Genomic DNA, 19,900 nt, shown 5'->3' with positions numbered 1-19,900 from the left:
CATCTGCCAAATTACAAATGTTTTTGATATTTATTTCTATTAAGTACATTGTTTGCTCAGACTTCTGTGTACGTTATATTGTCTACCACTACAGTTTAATGGACATTGAACAATTATACTGAAATTGGTGCTAATAGGTGTACAAAGTGATGACAGAGAAAAGAAATATTTAATTGAACTAGATATAAAGCGTTACAGTTGTACAGGCACAGATATGAAGTGATAAGAGTCATATTTTTCTTAGTGGATAGGTAGTGATGGAGATGAGAAACAAGGACTGTTCCTGAAGATATACCCAAACATTTCCTTGTACCCTTTCCTAGTGGTGTTGAATTGGCCCTTTAACAGGTTCTTATACATGTTTGAACCTGGCTGCGAAAAATGTAGGTAGCCACGCATAGGTCTCAAAACCAGCAGAGGGGGAGATATGTGTAAAGGGACTGAGTCACGTAGTTTGTTATAGAAAGTCAAGTAACTCGAATGCAAAGTGCATTCTAAGGGGTGATGGGGACAGGCCATGATGTGTGTCAGATGGACAGATAGGCAGAGTCCAGGTCATGAGAAAGTTTGAAATGTCAGATTGAGGAGTCTGGAATATGTTCAATACTAAGACTGCAGGAGCTGACTGATGTCAGCCTTCTGTGACCATCTCAAGTGACCTCAAGGAGAAATCAAGAACAGGAAGAACTGGAAAACCAGAGGCATTCAAACAATATTTTTGAACAATCAGACATGATAGAAACATAATGTATTAAGGTGACTTAAGGGTCTTTCTCACATCTGTGTGGAAATCAGTAACCCTTCATTTTTAGAACTCTAAAAAACTACACCTTGTGATGCTCGAGTGTTTGGAGATCCGCTTGCAAGTACCTGTACCCCTTTCCCCTTATGTGCACACAATAGTTTTTATACATAATTTGTATACATAATCTATAACAAGCTTCGGAGCAGCTCTTTAGAGCAATTTGAAAACGTGTTCCTGGGCTATAGTCCTCAGTAAGACAATGAATAAAGCATGACGAACCGACTTGCTAGCTGACTTTCTTTCTGTCTACAGTGGGGAGCCGTGAAAAAGCAGAAGTGGATAACTACTTTTTAAAAAGCCAAAATTTCTCTGGAGTTTTATGACACAGATAGGAAGACTTTCCCTGCCTTGTTCATCTTTGTAAATCCAGTGCACAAGTGTTCCCAGCACATAGTAGTAGCTGTCTGTTTGCTGAACAAATGAAGAAGCTTGAAGAGGTCTCTGTAGAGAAATTACACAAGATTTCAAAGCAATTAGGATTATTTTCAATCTTTGGGAGTCAATTTGATAATATACACCAAGATTCATATAAATATGCCTATAATTTAAACCAGTACTTCTATTTGTGGGACTCTATCCTAAAGTAATAATCCTAAATGAAGAAAAGCATTATGCATAAACTTTATTACGGTATTGATTTTAATAGAGAAAAAATGGAAACAATCAGGCTAACAATTAGAAAACAAGTTATTGTGTACATTTTGTCTGTGGTGTGTTTAAAAAGCTGTCATTAAAATGATTATAAAGACACTATAATACCAGAGGAAAATACTTACATTATTATACTAAGCTTTAAAAAACTCACCAAGATGCACAATTGGAGGTAGAGCATGACTGCAAATCATGGGGAGTGTGGCCAGTGGGGGAGAAATCTCAGTTAGAAGGTTGTCCAGAGGTGGTGGTAAAACACTTTTTCTTTCTTTTTTAATCCTTCTGTGCATTTCCCTTTTCACAATTACTTCATTCACTCAGCAAATATTTACTGAGAGCACAGTAAGTGCCAGGCATTGCTCTAGGAACTGGGGGAAACAGCAGTGCGTAAAACACAAAACCTGTCTACACCGCTTACATTGGAGCTGGAAGAGGCAGAATATTAACAAGACGAATCTATTAAGTGGCATATTACATGATTAGCGCGTGGCCAACTTTAAGGCAAAGAAAGAGAACCCAACTGATACGGCATTTACTTTTTTTTTATAATATTTTTTTTTATTATATTATGTTAGTCACCATACAGTACATCCCTGGTTTCTGATGTAAAGTTCGATGATTCATTAGTTGGCGTATAACACCCAGTGCACCATGCAATACGTGCCCTACTACCCATCACCAGCCTATCCCATTCCCCCACCCCCCTCCCCTCTGAGGCCCTCAGTTTGTTTCCCAGAGTCTCTCATGGTTCATTCCCCCTTCTGTTTACCCCCCCCCCTTACTTCTTCCTTTTCTTCTCCTACCGATCTTCCTAGTTCTTACGTTCCATAGGAGAGAGAAACCATATGATAATTGTCTTTCTCATTTACTTTCTGATATGCGGGGGAAGATGCTCATCTTGGTGGAAGGACCTGGCCGAATTCAGTTTGCCCCGCGGGTCGGACTGCAAGAGCTCGGCAGCCCCGGCCCTGCAGGCGTCGCTGCAGCCCAGTTGGGCCACGGGTTTAAGTTGGGCGCGGGAGGGCCAAAGGACACGAATCATGTGACTCGAGGGGGCGGGAGCGGGAGGACGGAGAAAACTGTGAATTTGCCTGCTCACTTTCTCTTCAGGAAGGCGGGCGGAGCCGAAAACCAAATAAACGTCTTCTGAGCGGCTGGGGGCGGGACAGACGGAGCCGCCTGAGCCTCCAGCGCCTAGACTCTCGCGGAATTGGTTTTTCGGTTGTTGGTCACTGTGCAGAGCGGTCTGCGGTCGGGCCGAGACGTGGGGAGCAATGGCGACCTTTGTGAGCGAGCTGGAGGCGGCCAAGAAGAACCTCAGCGAGGCCCTGGGGGACAACGTGAAACAGTAAGAGCTGTCGTGGCGCAGCCTCCAGGTCTCCGCGCCGGCGCTCCCCTCGCTTCGGGCTGCCGACCCGCCCTGGAGACGCCCCCCGCCGCCCCGAGGCCTGTGCGGCTTGGCGTCGCGGGCGGCGGGGCCTCCGGGTTCGTCGGGCAGGAGTCGGGCGCGCGAGCCGGACTCGCCCAGCTGGAGGGGCCGGGCCTCCCCGGCTCCCCCCGGACTCGGGCGGGCGCCTTGGCCCGGGACCTGCCCTGGGTGGGGCGGGAGGGGCGCGCTGCACACCCCAGGGCCTGCCCAGCGGTTGCGGGCCCTGCGCGGAGTTCGGGACGCGGGAGCAGGAGCCCGACGCGCCCCTGGAGGGCTTCCTGGAGGCGGCCGCCGATGGAGGTCGGCGCCGCGTAGACCTGGCGTCGTAGAGCACCGATGGCATTTCGAAAGACGGACAGAGCGTCCGGTGAAATTCCGAGCATCACTGCGGGTCAGTGAGGAGCTCGGAGCGGACGTTCTCCGAAGGCGCTGCCTCCTGAGAGACGGGAGGCGGACGCGGCCGCGGTTCCCGGTTAACCGATGTGAAGGCAGGTCTGGGGCGGCTGTGTCGCTAGGCCTCTCGTGCCTGGGCCCTGGCACTGATGCCCTCCGAGGGTCCTCGCGTCCGGCTGGGCACCCGTGCTCGGCCGGGGCGCGCGCTGAGCGCCGGGGGTCAGAACAGTCGTTGAGCCGAGGCCGAGGCCCCAGAATATACTGCTGAGCTTCAGGCAGAAGTTTGGAAATTTTCAGAACGTTAATGGTTATGACCATTTTATTTTTTAAAAACATAAGAATTGCATTTTAAATGTTCAGGCTATAACGCCTGTGTCGTTGCTGCGACGTTCCACACATTTGCATTGCGCATAGGTGGTCCTTTAGACGTACTGTTGCTGGAGGAGCGAGGCATTTGGGGGACACTTTCCTCTTCTCCGTGTCTTTTTCTTTATACTCTTTAGTATGACTACACTGAGGTTACTTGGATGTCGTGCGTTATTTTGGAATTTTTCCTTGTGGAATTTTGGGGTGGTGGAGTTGACATTATGCTTTTTATCCTAGCAAGACACGCAGAATTCCCGAGTAAGACTTCCTGAAACACTCATGGCCTAAACAGAATAACTAGAAACAGAATATCATTTTTTAAAAGATTTATTTATTTATTCGAGAATGAGAAAGAGAGACACGAGCCAGAGAGGCAGGGAGAAGCACTGATCCTGATCCTGTCGTGGGGCTCAGTGTCACCCTGAGATCATGACCAGAGCCGAAATCAAGAGCCTAACACTTAACCATCTGTGCCACCCAGGCGCCCCAAACAAAATATAATTCTTAAAGGTTATTTTAGTGTTATGAACGTTGACCAAACTTCTACAAACACTAGCATTAAACTCTAATCTATTATTTGGGCATAATTATTTAAATTTTTGTGAACATTTATTGACTCCCAAAGATAAAATATTCTACCTAAAATTACATTTTAATATTCATATTTACTGTGAATTTCTTTGCCTATTTAATTGGAAATTATTATTTTAATAGGTAAAATTAACAGTTTTCACCATTTATTAATTACTCTAGTTTCTTTTGTAATACTGACTACTACCATTTATGTTTTTTTAAGCATAATTGACTTTTTACTGTTCCATCTAGGATGCTTAAAATATTTCAAAGTGTTTACGCACCGTGATAACTCTGAGGGATCTGGCTTGTCGGTGTAGTTTACTGACTAGATGTGATGGTGACTTCTGTGATCCTACACATATCACACACGGTGGCCAGAAATCGGAAGTTAGGAGTTCATATTTGGTCTTTAAAGGCCAATGCTGGCTGTCAGATGTTGATCAACTAGAGATGCTGGGGCCACATTTGGTGCATCTGTAGTGTGGGTCTCCGCGGACACTAACACCGCAGTCAGAATCCACTTCTGTGCAGGAATACTCAGTGGCGCTGTGTTGTTTCGTATGAATTTTATCTCCATTCTCTCTCTGTCTTGTTTCCCCTGCTCCTTAAAAAGTGCCTCTTGGTTGAACGCTCTGTGATACTCTGTACAGTAATTTCTCACGTTTCTTCCATGAGTGCTTTGCTTTGGTTGCTATGACTTGGCCATTTAGACATGGTCCTTGGTGGTAAGTAGAGCAGAGAGAGTATATGGAGAACCCAGAGAAGAGTTGTTTTCTATTCATCTGGTGGTCCAGGCGTCCTTTTTGTCAGCTTCCAGAAAGACATGGCCTCTGCTAGGTAACTCACTTCCTGTAGTACCCAGGAGAGTGTCCTGGTTTAAGAGAGGTGTTGGATTTTTTGGTGTTTTGATCATATGTTATTTAGTTTTCTCCGAGTATCTTCAGTGTTTCCTAGTCCGATCCACTTACATTTCTCTCCCCTCACCCTCACCTTCATAGAGGTTGACCATTCCCTCAACTAACTGTTGAGGAAAACAGTCATTTGTCTACGGCTCTACATTAAGGGAACACAGAGACCAGGATTGGGGAGCAGGTCTGCCAAATCTCAGCAAGGGTGCTGGCTCTTTGGGTTAGCAGGTTTGCCATTGGAGAAGACGGGTAGTATCATGTTGGCAGAGCTTCCTGGTACTGCCTGGTTTTACTTACAAGTTCACGTTCAAAATACGGATATATTTGCATCTTTCTTGGAAAATAGGGACACAGGGCTTTTAAATAATATAATTTGTCTGATTTTACTATCTTTTGTTGGATAGAATGGGACGGGAAAAGACTTGTTTTTTCTGTGGAGCTTTATTTCATATCATAATTGTTCCTGTCCTAAAAAAAAAAAAAAAAGCATTTAAGTGTCCATTGTTGGGAAGTTATTGACTTATGAGTGTGTATCAGGTGAAAAGTCGTGCCAAACTCTAGAACTAAACATATTTTGCTGTTGAGTGAAATGGGTCTTGGGCACCTTTGACTCCCTTAAAGCCATGGTTTTCTCCTAGAAAAAAAGAATGCACATGAACCCAAGCTTTGCATGCAGTTAGGTGCATACACAGCCGGTTACATGCAGAGATGCGTGCGAAGAGGACTTGAAGCTAATCTGTGTCAGGAGAAGCCCTGCGGTGGGTGTAGGAAGGCAGCGAGAGCCTTAAACCATCTCCTTTAGAAATCTTTTTTTTTTTTTTTTTTCTTTTCCGTCAGGAACTCAAGCGAGCATCAGAAAGTAGCTAAGTGTGAATTGAAAGTGATTGTAAGACATGGACTGAGTAATTTTTAATTCTGTTTTGTGAGCAAAGAGGAGCTTCCTTAAGCACTGAATCAAGGGCTGTGGACGTGAAAAGTCATATTTTACTCCTGTTTCTAATAATATTATTAAGGCATAAAGGATCAAATCTTTTTTTTTCCCTGCTAGTTAACTGGTACCTTTTATGATTAGTAGTTGATTTTCACTTTAAAACCACTGAGTTTCTCAGATCCACGGGTATTTTGTGGTGAGGTGTTTTAGAAACTCATTACTTCAGCCAGTTAGATTAAAACTTGAGTTCATTTGAAAGGAAGGAGGTGACCATGATCAGTATTCATGACCACTTCCCACCCCATAAAACACATACACCTTTAAAATATAAATTCTTTTTAATTGGGGGGATGATAGATATATAACATATTAGTTTCAGGTGTGCAACAAGTATTCTATATATATTACAAAATGATCATCACAGTAAGTAGTTAATATCTGTCACGATACATAGTTACAAAGTTTTTTTCTTATGAACTTTTAAGATCTCTCAGCAATTTTGAAATATACAATATAGTATCATTAATTATAGTTAATAATTAGAAAATTAATGTATTTGAAATTAATATTTAAAAGTTAACACTTTTAATAATAATACTTTTAAAATATAAATCTTAAATGTAGGATTCTGGAGGGTAGGTCTTTTAGAATGGTAACAGTGAGGAAGGAAGGGTACAACTGTGGTTTTTGACTAAATGATTCATGAGCCCGATTATGTGGCTACCTGTCAGTCCCTTTTGGGAAAAACTTTTCTTCCATGTACTTCTTCCACGTAATTCTGATTCCTAGGTGTATTGGTTTTCAAGGCTGCCATCACAAAATACCACAGATGGGGTGGCTTAAACAACAGAGATTTGTTTTCTCATAGTTCTGGAGGCTGGAAGTCTGACATCAAGGTGTCATCAGGGTTGTTTTTTCTGAGGCCTCTCCCTCTGGGTAGTACGTGGCCACTGTCTGGCGTGTGTGTGTGTGTGTGTGTGTGTGTGTGTGTCCCCTGATCTCTTACAAGGATACCCATCACATCGGCTTAGGGCCCACCCTGAAGAGGCCATTTTAATTTAATTACCTCTTTAAAGGGTTTGCCTCCAAATACAGTCACATCCTGGGTGCTGAGGGGCTAGCGTTTCAACATGTGAATTTGGGCGGAGGAGCACACCTCAGCTCATAATTCAATAGGGAATGCAGAATTTCCTTCCGTGGGTTTTGGAGCAGGTAAGGTGAATGAATCGGGGAAAGAAGCAGACCCCTTGGTTCTTTTTTTTTTTTTTTAAAGATTTTATTTATTTATTTGACAGAGATAGAGACAGCCAGTGAGAGAGGGAACACAAGCAGGGGGAGTGGGAGAGGAAGAAGCAGGCTCACAGCGGAGGAGCCTGATGTGGGGCTCGATCCCATAACACCAGGATCACGCCCTGAGCCGAAGGCAGATGCTTAACCGCTGTGCCACCCAGGCGCCCCAGACCCCTTGGTTCTTAATACTGCTTCTGCCTTTGCAGATACTGGGCTAACTTAAAGTTGTGGTTCAAGCAGAAGATCAGCAAAGAAGAGTTTGACCTTGAAGCTCATAGACTTCTCACACAGGATAATGGTAAAATCATTATCTGGGGAGTTATTTTACTATTCTGAAGTTTTCCTGCATTTGTAATAAATGGCAAATAGGTAATTGCAATAATAAATTGCAGTACATTTTGCAGTCTTATCACTTAAAAGAATAAAATTGGGTTTTTAGTGGTGTGTAAGATTATTTTAATAATATGGATATTTAAAATAAAGTGTAAAGAATGGCAGGGTAGGGGATAATCCAAAGTCAAATAATGGTTTCCTTATGTTTTCAGTGTTTTGTATTTGACTTGTGACGATCTTCCCTTTTTCAGTCCATTCTCACAACGATTTCCTCCTGGCTATTCTTACGCGTTGTCAGATTTTGGTGTCTACACCAGGTAAGAGAGTGGAAATACTTCCAGGTATGTCAGTCAGCAAAGCCATGGAGCACTGGGCTTTAGCTTCCTTTAACAGACACATCTGTTGTTTGCAAATGAAATGTTCTTTGAACTGCTCAGAAGAAAACATTTAATATGTAGGTACAGACTGTGTTATAGAACCTTTGTAAAGCCGGTGATTTCCCTGCGCTTATATTGACTTTCGGTCTTTACTCTCCACTCAGCTTGATTTTAGGTTACTTAAATGAAAGACGAGTGAGGAAGAGGGTGGGCAGTCAGAATGGAGAAGCTGAAGGCAGCTGGTGTTAGGAGAGGGTTTCCGTGATGGAGGGAAGGTGAGTTCGGGTTCGGTGGAGGGAAACCACTGTGTATGGTGAAAACCCGAACTTTCACTTGTATCCTCAAGTAGGGTAGTAGCACCTGGAAGGTTAGAGCTGCAGCGTGTTGGGGACATAGGTAGAAGCTAAGTCTGTCACTTCAGCCTACAGAGTTAGAGATAAAACAGTGACTACTTTGCCCCTAATGTTTTGGAGCTTAAGGGGTACAAGTCACTTCTTTCAACCATCTTAATTTAATCAAGTAGTCAAAAATAAATGATTAAATACATTAAAAACTTGTCTTGCAGTAAAACCCTGCGCTCTTGTTAAGAGCTTGGATTAATAGGTACCTCCTGCTGTAGATTAAGTTGAATATTTTTGTTTTTAAAGGACCTCTGGCGATTGTGACGGTCATCTTTATGTAGAAGTGACTACTAGTACTTTTGTCGTTTCTCTCTGCTAACCTCTACTGTATGATAAAGAATTCAGATACAGTCTCCTAAAGTCCAAGTCCTGCACACTCAAAAAAGTCATCATTGGTGTAGTGAACAGTGAGCATTTGTTTATGGAGAGTGGGGTCAGTAGGGGCTGCTTCCCTTACCCACACTGCCCTTTGCTGCACATTGTCACATGCGTCAGACTTCTGATGGTCTGTTTTCTTTAAATAGAGATGGACTTCAGCTAGTTAAATCGTAAAGATGATCCGCTCCTCTGTGTAAAATTTAATTTGATCAGGAAAGCCAACATTGTGAGAACTAGATCTTGCTTTTTACGTAGGTATATTCCAAAGTGTCTTATGTGCGAAACGTGAGTGGTATGATTGGGAGTAAAAACCCCAGTTGACAGGAGTCAAGAGACTTAGGTTCAGGTTTAGGTTTTGCCACTAGCTTAGGTGGGATAGTTAATTATTGGGTGTTCTTAGCTTTCACATTTATAAAATACAGTAATGTTTGCCCTACAATATATGTATAAAAAAGCTGACAAAAGAACATATGAAAAAGTGCTCTTGAAAGTAAAAAATGCCAAACAAATATGAAGTGGTATTAGTAAGTGTTAAGTGACTGATTTTAACTAAATTAAACCTTTGATATTCATGAATGTTTGTTACTGGTTATTTTAAAATAAATGAGGAAACATTTGGAATTTGAGAGGTTGTTTCACTATCAGACATCCAAAGTACATTTCCTCAAAGTGAAATTAATAGTTGCTGCCAGCAAAGAGATGATTTCTATTAAAAGTAAAATAGAGAAATAGTTCTCTGTATGTATGATACTTAGGGATGGGTTTTCTGTTTCTCTCAGCTAGGCAGGAAAGATGATTTTAATAACAATGTCGAGTGCAATGCAGCACTTTCTGTGCATTCTTTTTAATCTTCACAACAGCTCTTCAGGGTAGATATTATCCTCTTTTTATGGGTTAGGAAACAAACTTTAGGGAAGACAGAAAGAAAAGCAAAACTTAACGGACACCTTATCCAGCTAGTAAGTGCAGGTGTGTTGGATCCACGCTGAAATCTGCCTGCCTCTGGAAGGCTGTCCTTGTCGTCAGTCAGTCCTTAGGACTGTGCTCTGCTTCCTCGCCTGGAACGTGGCCACAGGTCAGCAGCGCCACCTGCCATCCAGGCCATCCAGCAGGAGTAGGTTTCTCTGGGAGTCTTCTGAGGTTGGCCGACCTCATCCGTGAGACCTGGGCGTACCAAAGATATTTGAGGTGCTGGGGAGGAGGAACCTGACTTCCCAGTCCAGTTAACATGTGCTGTTACGTCAGTCCCAGGTGTACAGCGAAGTGACTCAGCAGTTCTCTGCATCACCCAGTGCTCATCATGATAAGTGTCCAAACAGCTCTTTGTTAACTGACAGACTTTTTAAAAAGCTTTAAAAACTCATTCTTCAAAGAAACATCAAAATGGAAATAATGTTTTTGCTTAGATGATGAGTGGTTTTTTTTTTGTCTTATAAAAATTTGGGGGGGTAATTTTTTCTCCAGTGTACTGTAATGAGCTTGAATTATTTTGATGTGTTTTTCTTTATATATACGTACACTCATGGTTAGAAAGAAATGATACAGAAGGTCTTACAATGCAACGTTCCTTCCCACTCCTAGACTTCTTCTCAAAGACAACTACTTTGTTTCTTGTTCTTCTGGTAGGACTTCGATAGCTCCTCACTGGAGCTTAAACCTCTTTCTGGATTTACTGATTTTAGACATCTGTCTTAATGCTTTGTGTTTGTGAGATTTCCTCAACTCTTTCGACCTTTCTGTCCAATACATTCTTTTTTTTTTTTTTTTTTTTTAAGATTTTATTTATTTGAAAGAAAGAGAGAATACAGGCAGGGGGAGAAGCAGACTCCCTGCTGAGCAGGGATTCCCAGGACCCTGGGATCATGACCTGAGCCGAAGGCAGCCGCTTAATTGACTGAACCGCCCAGGCGCCCCTCCAATGCATTCTCTAATTCAGCAATTTTTATAATCTCTTCTTTTTGTTTTATGAATCTACATCTTTTCAAACTTCTCTGAACATACCAGTTAGAAATTATTTGAAGTCCTTTGTGTTGCCTGAATTCTTTAATCTGGGACCTCTATTTTCTGTGTGTTTAGCTTGGTCTTTCTGATCATGTTAAAGATTATCATCAGATGTCTGGTGATTCGTGTTTAAGAGTGAAGTATGCAGTGCCCGGGTGAGTGAGCTGACGGGAGGCCAGCTAAACTGGGGTTCCTCAAATGCCAGCATGCAGACAGTTGTGCTCTAGGGTGCCAACATCCATACCAACTGCCTTCGTAAATCCCAGAAATTCTGTTCAGTTTAACTAGAGGAGAACCCTCCATTCTCTTGCCCCCTGTCCCCCTTCCCCTGCTGTTGTAAATACTGTGCTATGTACGGGCGTGAGCTGGGCTGGCTTCAGGGCCTGTGAGCTGCCCATGAACTCAGAAGGGCCCCATACTTGGCTTAGTGCTCTACTGTGGTTGCTTTGAAATTGTAAATGTTTGAACAAGGGACCCTGCATTTTTATTTTGTACTGAGCGCACTGCTAGTGGTGAGTAAAGGGATTTGTGTAGATGATTTTTTAATATAGACCTTCCGTTTATCTCGTTTTTAGCTTTACTGATCCCTCCCTGGTTACTTACCTTCTCCAAATCCAGATTCTTTGTGGATTTCTGCTGTGCAGGTTGACTGGTTTCTGCATTTCCCAACCTTGCCTAGCCTCGGTTACGGCTTCCATGCGTCTGCTTGTAATTCAGCACCTTTTTAGCTCATTGTTGAAATTTGCTGAGATCTCATCTTGTTCATGCATCTCCTTTTTGTCACTGTTGTGGATATGTGCTGTTTACTTTCCACTATTACCATTTTCAGTAGGGTTTTGGAAGAGAGAGGAGATAAATTCATGTGCTCTGTTCGCCATCTTGAACTAGAAATTTCTGTCCTACTTTTTTGATACTTGCTGCTACTCATGAGCAAACAAAGCACCCAATAAACATTAATTAAAATATGAAAAACAAAGTGTGTCTTCATAAAGGAATAATTTCACCTACAGCTGAAAAAAACATGATTTGAGAGGATTCATAATTTTGTTTAGAAAGTGGAAAGGGAAGATCTGAATTTAAGCATTTATTATTTATTTTCATTACTTGAGCATGCCATACTTTTTTAGCCCAAAATGAAAACAAACTTAGCAGTTGACAACTGTCATTATTTTCTCTTATGGTTATGATTTTTCTCTCTCACAGAGGGTGCTGGATCTTTGCCCTGGACTGGGGGTTCTGCAGCTAAACCTGGAAAACCAAAGGGGAAGAAAAAGCTTTCTTCTGTTCGTCAGAAATTTGATGTAGGTTGTTATTCAGTAGATCTTGGTAACAACTGATTTAAATGCTGGTGTGATGAAACTGGCTTTAGTTTCTAAATAAATCTTAAAATACTGGTAGTAGAGTTGAAAAAAAGGGCGGCATGATTCAAGGAGGAAATATGTTACTGTATTTGAAGTTGATGAGAGTTCCAAAGATTATGAGTCCCAAGTGTCTGAATTTTTATAATTCTAGTTTGTTATTATATAAATATTCACGTTTTCATTAGTACCTAATGATTTTTTAATGATTCAAAAAGTATGCCTGTATTCTCTCTCCTCTTAAATATTTTTCCGGAATGAATAATGTTTCTTACATTGAGGACTTCTGTTCCGGGCTCCAGGATGCCTGGAGGCCTCTGGAGGGATCCTGGTGATACCCAGCTAGGCCTGGAGCCTTTGGGGATCAGCAGAGAAGCCATGAAGGCATGTGGCTATGACATTTGGAAACATTTTAGAGTAACTTGCTTTTTTGTTTGTATTTGGGGAAGAAAGTTTCTCAAAAGTACTCCTTTTCTAGATTTGACTAGGTGTTGATAGGGTTATTGACTAACATCAACAAACATTTATTGCTACCTTTGCTCTTTATTTTCTATCAATCATATTTAATCTGGAGGGCATCAGTATCTCCAAAGAGGAATACCTTGGTTTAAAAAGGGATGTTTGATATAAAATACAGTTTTTTGTACTTGGAAAATGGAAAAACAACCAGTGTTTCTTTTGTAATAACAAACTTCAAACAGGGACTGGTCCTATTCGCTACCAGCAGTGTATCTCCCAGCTGATGATGGAGGATACGATGGGCTGTCTGAATCTACCAGAGGTTTTATGGGTGGGAAAAGATTGAGAAATACTAGTTGTTTTTTTTTTTTTTTAAGATTTATTTATTTATTTTAGAGAGAGAGAGCGAGCGTGCACACCCACGCTCCTGTGAGCAGGGGGAGGGGCAGAGGGAGAGAGAATCTCAAGCAGACTCCCCACTGAGCACAGAGCCCTACTTGGGGCTCCATCTCATGACTCTGAGATCATGACCTGAACCGAAATCAAGAGTCAGACGGGTGCTTAACCAGCTGAGCCACCCAGGCGCCCCAAGAGAAGCTATTTTAAATAATTAGAATGACTGTGTGTTAGCGAGATTCTGTGTTAAGGATTTTAAATAGAAGATGATATAAAATTGTTACACTGTCTGGTGTTCTCTTGGGATGCCTGTTATTAGATCTGTTATGTTGGCTGGCTAGGCTTTTTAGAGCATAATTGGAGTATTACTACGTATTTCTGCTATCAGAACTTGCATACTTACGAGTATACTTAAAATGCTCTGACTTATTTGAAAACAGGTTTCTATCATCTCCTTTCCCCTAATTGTAATTTTGAGCCCAGGGCCATATGTGCTGTGATTACCAAGGCACTGATTGAATGGAATAACGTGCCATGCATCCTACATTCTTCCCCTTAATGCCCGTCTTCAGTATTACTCTGTAAAGGGTGTGAATCTATGATTATTTGTGCATGAGTTACTTTTTCTTTTTTTTAACTCCTGTTGTACGGTTTTGGAGGCATTAATTTGTGGGCTCTCAGGTCCAGTAAATTGGTTACTTTTGTTTGTCTTATTACTTGCCACTGTGATGAATAATTTTGAAAAGTTTTCTTACCCATAGCATAGATTCCAGCCTCAAAATCCCCTCTCGGGAGCCCAGCAGTTTGTGGCAAAGGATCCCCAAGATGATGATGACTTGAAACTTTGTTCCCACACAATGATGCTCCCCACGCGGGGTCAGCTTGAAGGGAGGATGATAGTGACCGCTTACGAGCACGGGCTGGACAACGTCACCGAGGAGGCTGTCTCCGCTGTGGTCCAGGCGGTGGAGGTTGGTGTGCTGGTGGCGGAAACAATCTTACAGGTTGGATGTAACGAGCTTGTGCGTGTTGTTAAAAGTTGGTATTGCAAGAAAAGAACCGAAATGTCGCGATCTCAGAATTATCATCTTGAAATGGTTTTCTTTTGAGGAGAGAAGCACCTCGTAGTCCAAGCAGTTGCCTTCAGTTAACAGACTAAACACTTCAGAAAGGTGTTTTTTGTCTTTTTTTAAAAATTTATTTGACAGAGACAGCCAGCGAGAGAGGGAACACAGCAGGGGAGTGGGAGAGGAAGAAGCAGGCTCCCAGCGGAGGAGCCCGATGTGGGGCTCGATCCCAGAACGCCAGGATCAAGCCCTGAGCCGAAGGCAGATGCTTAATGACTGTGCCACCCAGGCGCCCCTAATTTATGGCATAACACTTCTGCTTGATTTGGTGTTTAATTTAACAGGGGAACAGTTTTTAAGGGGAAAAAAACGGGATTGAAAATCCTAAAGATGAAAATCACTGATTTTGGCTGGGGCACAGCATTTAAAGAGTGTTAGACGTGGTGTCTAAACAGTGGGGTTCTTGTCTCTGCGTACTCTTTCACTGATCCATTCACTTTATTCATTTAGTTCTTTGACAAAATGTATTGGGTTCTGTAGTCACAGGTATGCCAGGCGATATTGGGTAATTCCCAGTACGTGGGGCCTCGCATTTCCTCACATGGACCTCAAAGATCATAGTAGCTGCCTCGGGAAGTTGTAAACATTAAATGAATTGTGTGTGTGGAAAGGACAGATTAAATCATTAAGGCTTGGATAGGAGATTATCTTGTTGGTCTAGTTGAAACACCAGGCCTGATCCTGACTCCCCTGTTACTAATAGTAGACTGGGACCAGCTCTGTGTCTTTATTCTCATGGACATTTTCCATTCCTGTCGTATGTACTTGGTTCTCATAAAGAGATACGAAATACCTAACTTCTTGTTTATTTCCTATATATCTGTATATGTGGCTTTTGAGACAGCCAAGGTTCTTTTCATGCAGGGATTTTAGTAGATTGGACATTATAACCAATAAACCTTAGGTCTTAAAACTTTTTGTCCTGTTTTAAGCCAGGTTTCAAGGTAGTTTGGCTCCTTTTAAAAATTTTGTGTATTTATTTTTGTACTTTTATTTAAAGCTATCTGAAAATCCTTGAGAGAGAAGCCAGTTTAGAGCTAGAAATAACGTCTTTAATAAATTTCATGTAGAGCAAACCCGTATTAAATAGAACTAAATAGAAATAGCACATCTCCGTCTTCCCTGCGCCCTCCAGCTCCGGGAAACACGCATCTGGCTGCACCGCATGCTGGCCTGTCTCGTATCTCCATACATGAAATGCTAGGAGACGTTTTTCGGTCAGTGGAAGTTTTATGATTTGCTTTTAAGCAGGAGTTCATGCTATTTTTCTTTTCTTTCTTGTTTTTACAGAATCACCTTAAAGATATATTGACATCAGTTGTGTCAAGAAGGAAAGCTTATCGGTTACGTGATGGTCATTTTAAATATGCCTTTGGTAGTAACGTAACCCCTCAGCCGTACCTGAAGAATAGTGTGGTAGCTTACAACAACTTAATAGAAAGGTATATGAAGTCTCTTGTGATTTTGCAGCCGTCCTTTCTAGTCGGCGTACTACTGTGGTGTGTCAGACCAGTGGTCGGTGATTGAGCATCATGTCTCTGAGTCTGAAGTACCTGTGAGAGCAGCGCGGTTTTACTTCCTTCAGTTGCGCCCTTGCACGATGACTAGGTTTCTCGGAAGTGAAGTTGCAGGGGCTGCCCCACGTGGTTTAACGGGAGTGCTCCCCGTTTTCTGAGGTGGATGGAGTGGTTCCCTGAGGTGGTGCATTCAGAAGGCTCCTAAGGGGCAGCACTTGCCTGCTGGTAGAAGTGGGCCTGCCCTCCCTCAGAAGCACGGCCTGTGACTGTTGGGTCGAGGTTGGGCATCTAGATGGTGGGGGGAGGGGTGGGAGGTGTTTCTCTATGTCCTTACGTGGCTTCTGTAGCTGTCTGTAGCTCAAGGGAGTGGCCCGTGCTGGGTGTCATCAGGTTGCCCTTGGCCGACCTGGTCTCGGCCCCAGACCAGGGGGCCACCACCCTGCATGGACGGCTCCCAGGACTTGTCATGTCCCAAGTCATCACTTTAGGAGATGCCCTGGATTACCTTTCGTCTCATCCATGTGTTGTCTGTTTTCACCCTCCACCTTCCTTTCGTCCTTCCCTGCAAATTATTTAGTCCAAATTTTAAGCCTTCGGGAAGGCAAAGGCAATGATGTAATTTTTCTCATGGTAACTGAAGTGACTGATTTCTTTGCGCGCCAGTTATCTGGTTGGTTTAGGGTGATGACAGGGAGGTCCAGGTTCCGAGAGAGAAGTGTAACTGGGAAGGCTGGTGGGAGTGATGATGCGGAAGGACTAACAGGAAGGAAGGGTAGGAGATGTGGTGGGAAAGGGGTGAGAAGAGAGTTGGTACAGCAGAGTGTTGACAGCACGTGGAGGGCGTTGTGCCAGGGCCTGCTTCGTGGCTGGAGACTCTGCGGGGCTCACAAGGCCCATTTTGAAGAGCATGGTCTTCAGTTGGGTTCACTATTTATATTTAGATTGCCGGATGTGACGACTTCCAATCTTAGTCTCATTCAGGCCTACCTCTGTGTGAGTGCTTGTTCTCTTCTGTAAGTCATTCTTTTCTAGAAGAAATAAAACCAAAAAAAGGGGGGGGGGCTCCTTTTAGTGGCTGAACGCTGGGAGCAGTGTCTGTGACCCTGCCAGGCCTCCTGAGCTGCCCTCTCTCCCCCACCGGCCAGTCCCTGGAGGGCTTCTGCCTCCCTCTCGGCTGCATGTTTCCCTGACACGGCCGCCTCTGTCTGGTGCCCGTGCTCGCGCTCAGACCTCGCGCGTGCTTTCGTCCGAGTTACCTCTTCGCTGTTGCTCTACCTCCTAGATGTTCTGTGGGGTTGTGTAGGTCATGCCCTGCAGTATGGTGATGTAGAAATTATGCCTGACTGCCCTGCTGGGTCCTGTCTTAGGAAACTGGCAAGATTTGGATTTTCTCCATCGTCCACGTTTCCCTGTTGCTTATTCTGTGCTGTGTCTTCTTTTCTTGCTATTTTTCAACCCTGGTATCTCCAGTTACGTTTTATCTTCCTCTCCCAAGTCAGTTTTTCAACTCCATTTTCCTTTAATTAAGGTCTATTTTTTCCCCTGACTAGAAGCACTTTAAGGGCAGGGAACAGTTCGGGCTCAGTACCCTGAGCTCAGTGAATATCGTAACTTTGGGAAGAGAGGAGTGTCAGTGCAGTTGCTCTACATTTTGCTTCTGGCCTGACAGAGGGGCTGCCTTTAAAAATTAAAATTATGGGCTACTCATGTATATACTAGCTAAAAAATAATTGGGTTTGTAATTGGGTTTCTCATTCATTGGAAGGTATTTTTAATAAGAAGCAGTAGAGCCCATTTCTATTCTGGTGGTTCAGTTGTCTCCTTCCTAGTTACTGGCTTTGTTTTCAGTCCTCCAGCCTTTTCTGCTCCTTGTGCCGGTCAGAACCCAGCTTCTCAGCCGCCCCCTGACGATGCGGAGCAGCAGGCCGCGCTCCTGCTGGCGTGCTCCGGGGACACTCTGCCTGCCTCTTTGCCTCCAGTCAACATGTATGACCTCTTTGAAGCTTTGCAGGTAACTCTTGGCCCCTTACGGCTGACCTGGATTTATGGAGAGGTTCAACGTTGCCTCGCGTTGATAGAGAGATTCAGGAGCTGTCCCTCCTCCTGGTTTTGGTTTTCAGTTTGTTATTAAAGCCATTAATACTGCCCTCATTTTTCAAATCCAGGGCCCGGGCCTCCTTCCTAACTTACCTCTCCCAGCCCCCATGTCCCCAGTGAAAGAAAGGAAAGAAAAACAATCTTCTTGTTCCCTTACTCCGATTTCAGAAGCTTGTTAGTTCTTTGTTTTCTTGTTAGCTAGTTGGTGCTTCACTGGCTTACGGTTGATAGGCTCGTGCATCTTTTGTGTGAGTGTTTTGTTGATGTAACCTTTACTTTTTAATTTTGTGTGTTGGAAAAATAAATATACAGAGGTGTAATTGGAAACATGCTAATGTTTTAATCACAGGTACACAGGGAAGTCATTCCTACACATACCGTGTATGCTCTCAACATTGAAAGGGTCATCATGAAACTCTGGCATCCGAACCATGAAGAGCTGCAGCAAGACCAAGTCCACCGCCAGCGCCTGGCGGCCAAGGAAGGGCTGTTGCTCTGCTGAGTTAGGGTGATCTGAGGGTACGGGACCCTCAGCAAATTCATTGGTTATGGAGAATTGAATGTTTTTTGGGTCCACATTTCAAGACTGAAGTGTATAGTGTAAATATAAGTTTTCCTATGGAAATGTGACACCGAGTACATTTTGTGTTGCTACTGTGAAGCTATTAATATAAATGTGACTTTGATAATGACCTGTATCTGGTGTGTCTGTGCTCCCAGGTGTGGGAGTGAGCACCGATAAAATTCTGTGCCTGGAGGGGAGGTGTTTCTAGGCATCTGAGGCTTAGTACCCTGTGGTCTGCATGTGAGGTAGATGACATACTAGAACAAGGACGCTCTTACAACCTAGTCCCCATGATCAGCAGGACTCCTGCGCGTTCAGCAACGGCATATATTCTCTATCCGGCAAGCCTAAAATGTCTGCCTTTCTTCTAAAGAACTGGGCTCTTGCATTTTGGCTGAAATAAACCACACAGTGTTAAAAATCATATACCTCCTTTAGTGACCAGTTTAATTTTTAACAGATACAGGTGTCTCCCCCAAAGTTCATTACAACTCCACGGAAAATAGGACCCAGAAACGCTGTGCTGTTAGACAAAATAAAGTCCTTTCTTTGCATTAAAAACCAAAATAAAAACTCTGGAATGTAATTAATTAAGCTTACAAAGTTTTTTCCTCATAACTTAAGCTTCTTTTATAGTTACTATGCCCAAAGACTTTGATTGGCAAGTTCATCTATTGATTATTCCTATCAAATATGTTTTAAAAAGCCCATGTAGACATACTGAATTTATACTTAGAAATTCCCCAGTTCCTATGCAATTCTCTGCGTTTGGCAGTGTTACTAACAATAAAGTTTGTTTTTAGAGGTGGCTGTGTTAGAGCGTACAGACGGTTGCGTAGGTCTGAGTGATAGATGTATGGATACGTACACACGGTTCAGTACTTGGGTCTGCCTGTTGGATTTTTACTTTAAATGTGGCAAATAAACCTTTTGGGAGAAAACTTTCCTTTTGTGTGTTTATTAAGTAAACATATAAGGAATACTGCCTCCTACAGAAGTTTGAAAAGCCCTGCTCTGTGAGATCTTAGCAGACTTTTCAGAGATGTGCCAGATGAGAAATATTAAAGAACATGTCCCAACTTAGGTATGTCATTTCTTCCTTTTGTGATGTGTAGACTAAAAAATAAATAAACAAACAGTTTCAGTTCTTGGCACAAGTCTGAAAAGTCCTTTAGCATTTTGGATAATTTTTCAGATTTAGAAGAATTTGGACCGGTATCTAGCTGAATGTAGTGGTTTTGTTTTGGGCTATCTGTACATCTGGGGACTTAAGGCTAAGTATGTGTTAAATTTCATGCAGTCCTTCGGTGGAGAGCGGCCGGGAGCCTCAGCCACGGCCTGCTGCCTCTTGCAGTGACGGCTTCCAGGGAAGGCCGGACGGCAAGTCCTTGCTGCTCTCTAGGACGTGGCCTCCATCTGCAGAGTCACCTACTCCGGTAGGACCACAAGATACCAGAGGATTCCCTTTGCCTCCTAGGATTTGGGCCGACATGAAAATCTGCTTTCCATGCCGGTTTTCCGCAAGAACCAGTTTTGTAAAGT

The 19,900-nt window shown here is 43.1% G+C and overlaps 1 protein-coding gene across 2 annotated transcripts; it reads left to right on the top strand.

The window, feature by feature from the left end:
* The first annotated feature begins 2,606 nt into the window (after positions 1–2,606).
* On the top strand, positions 2,607–19,299 carry TADA1 (transcriptional adaptor 1). 2 transcript variants are annotated; one of them, XM_045795739.2, is made up of 8 exons: positions 2,607–2,804; positions 7,556–7,647; positions 7,934–7,999; positions 12,043–12,140; positions 13,814–14,056; positions 15,470–15,621; positions 17,545–17,707; positions 18,143–19,299. In XM_045795739.2, the coding sequence occupies exons 1-8, from the start codon at positions 2,731–2,733 to the stop codon at positions 18,293–18,295; spliced, it is 1,041 nt and encodes a 346-aa protein (XP_045651695.1). In that variant the 5' UTR covers positions 2,607–2,730; the 3' UTR covers positions 18,296–19,299. The 2 variants fall into 2 exon arrangements, with proteins under 2 accessions (XP_045651695.1, XP_045651701.1); XM_045795745.2 differs by having other exon boundaries at positions 2,617–2,804; positions 13,814–14,023.
* The last annotated feature ends 601 nt before the right edge of the window (positions 19,300–19,900 follow it).

Source organism: Ursus americanus, chromosome 2, assembly GCF_024610735.1.
Source record: "Ursus americanus isolate L20-20 chromosome 2, mUrsAme1.1.p, whole genome shotgun sequence".
Lineage (NCBI taxonomy): Eukaryota > Metazoa > Chordata > Mammalia > Carnivora > Ursidae > Ursus > Ursus americanus.
Note: the sequence above shows the minus strand (reverse complement) of the source record. Positions and strands in the feature narration are given on the sequence as shown.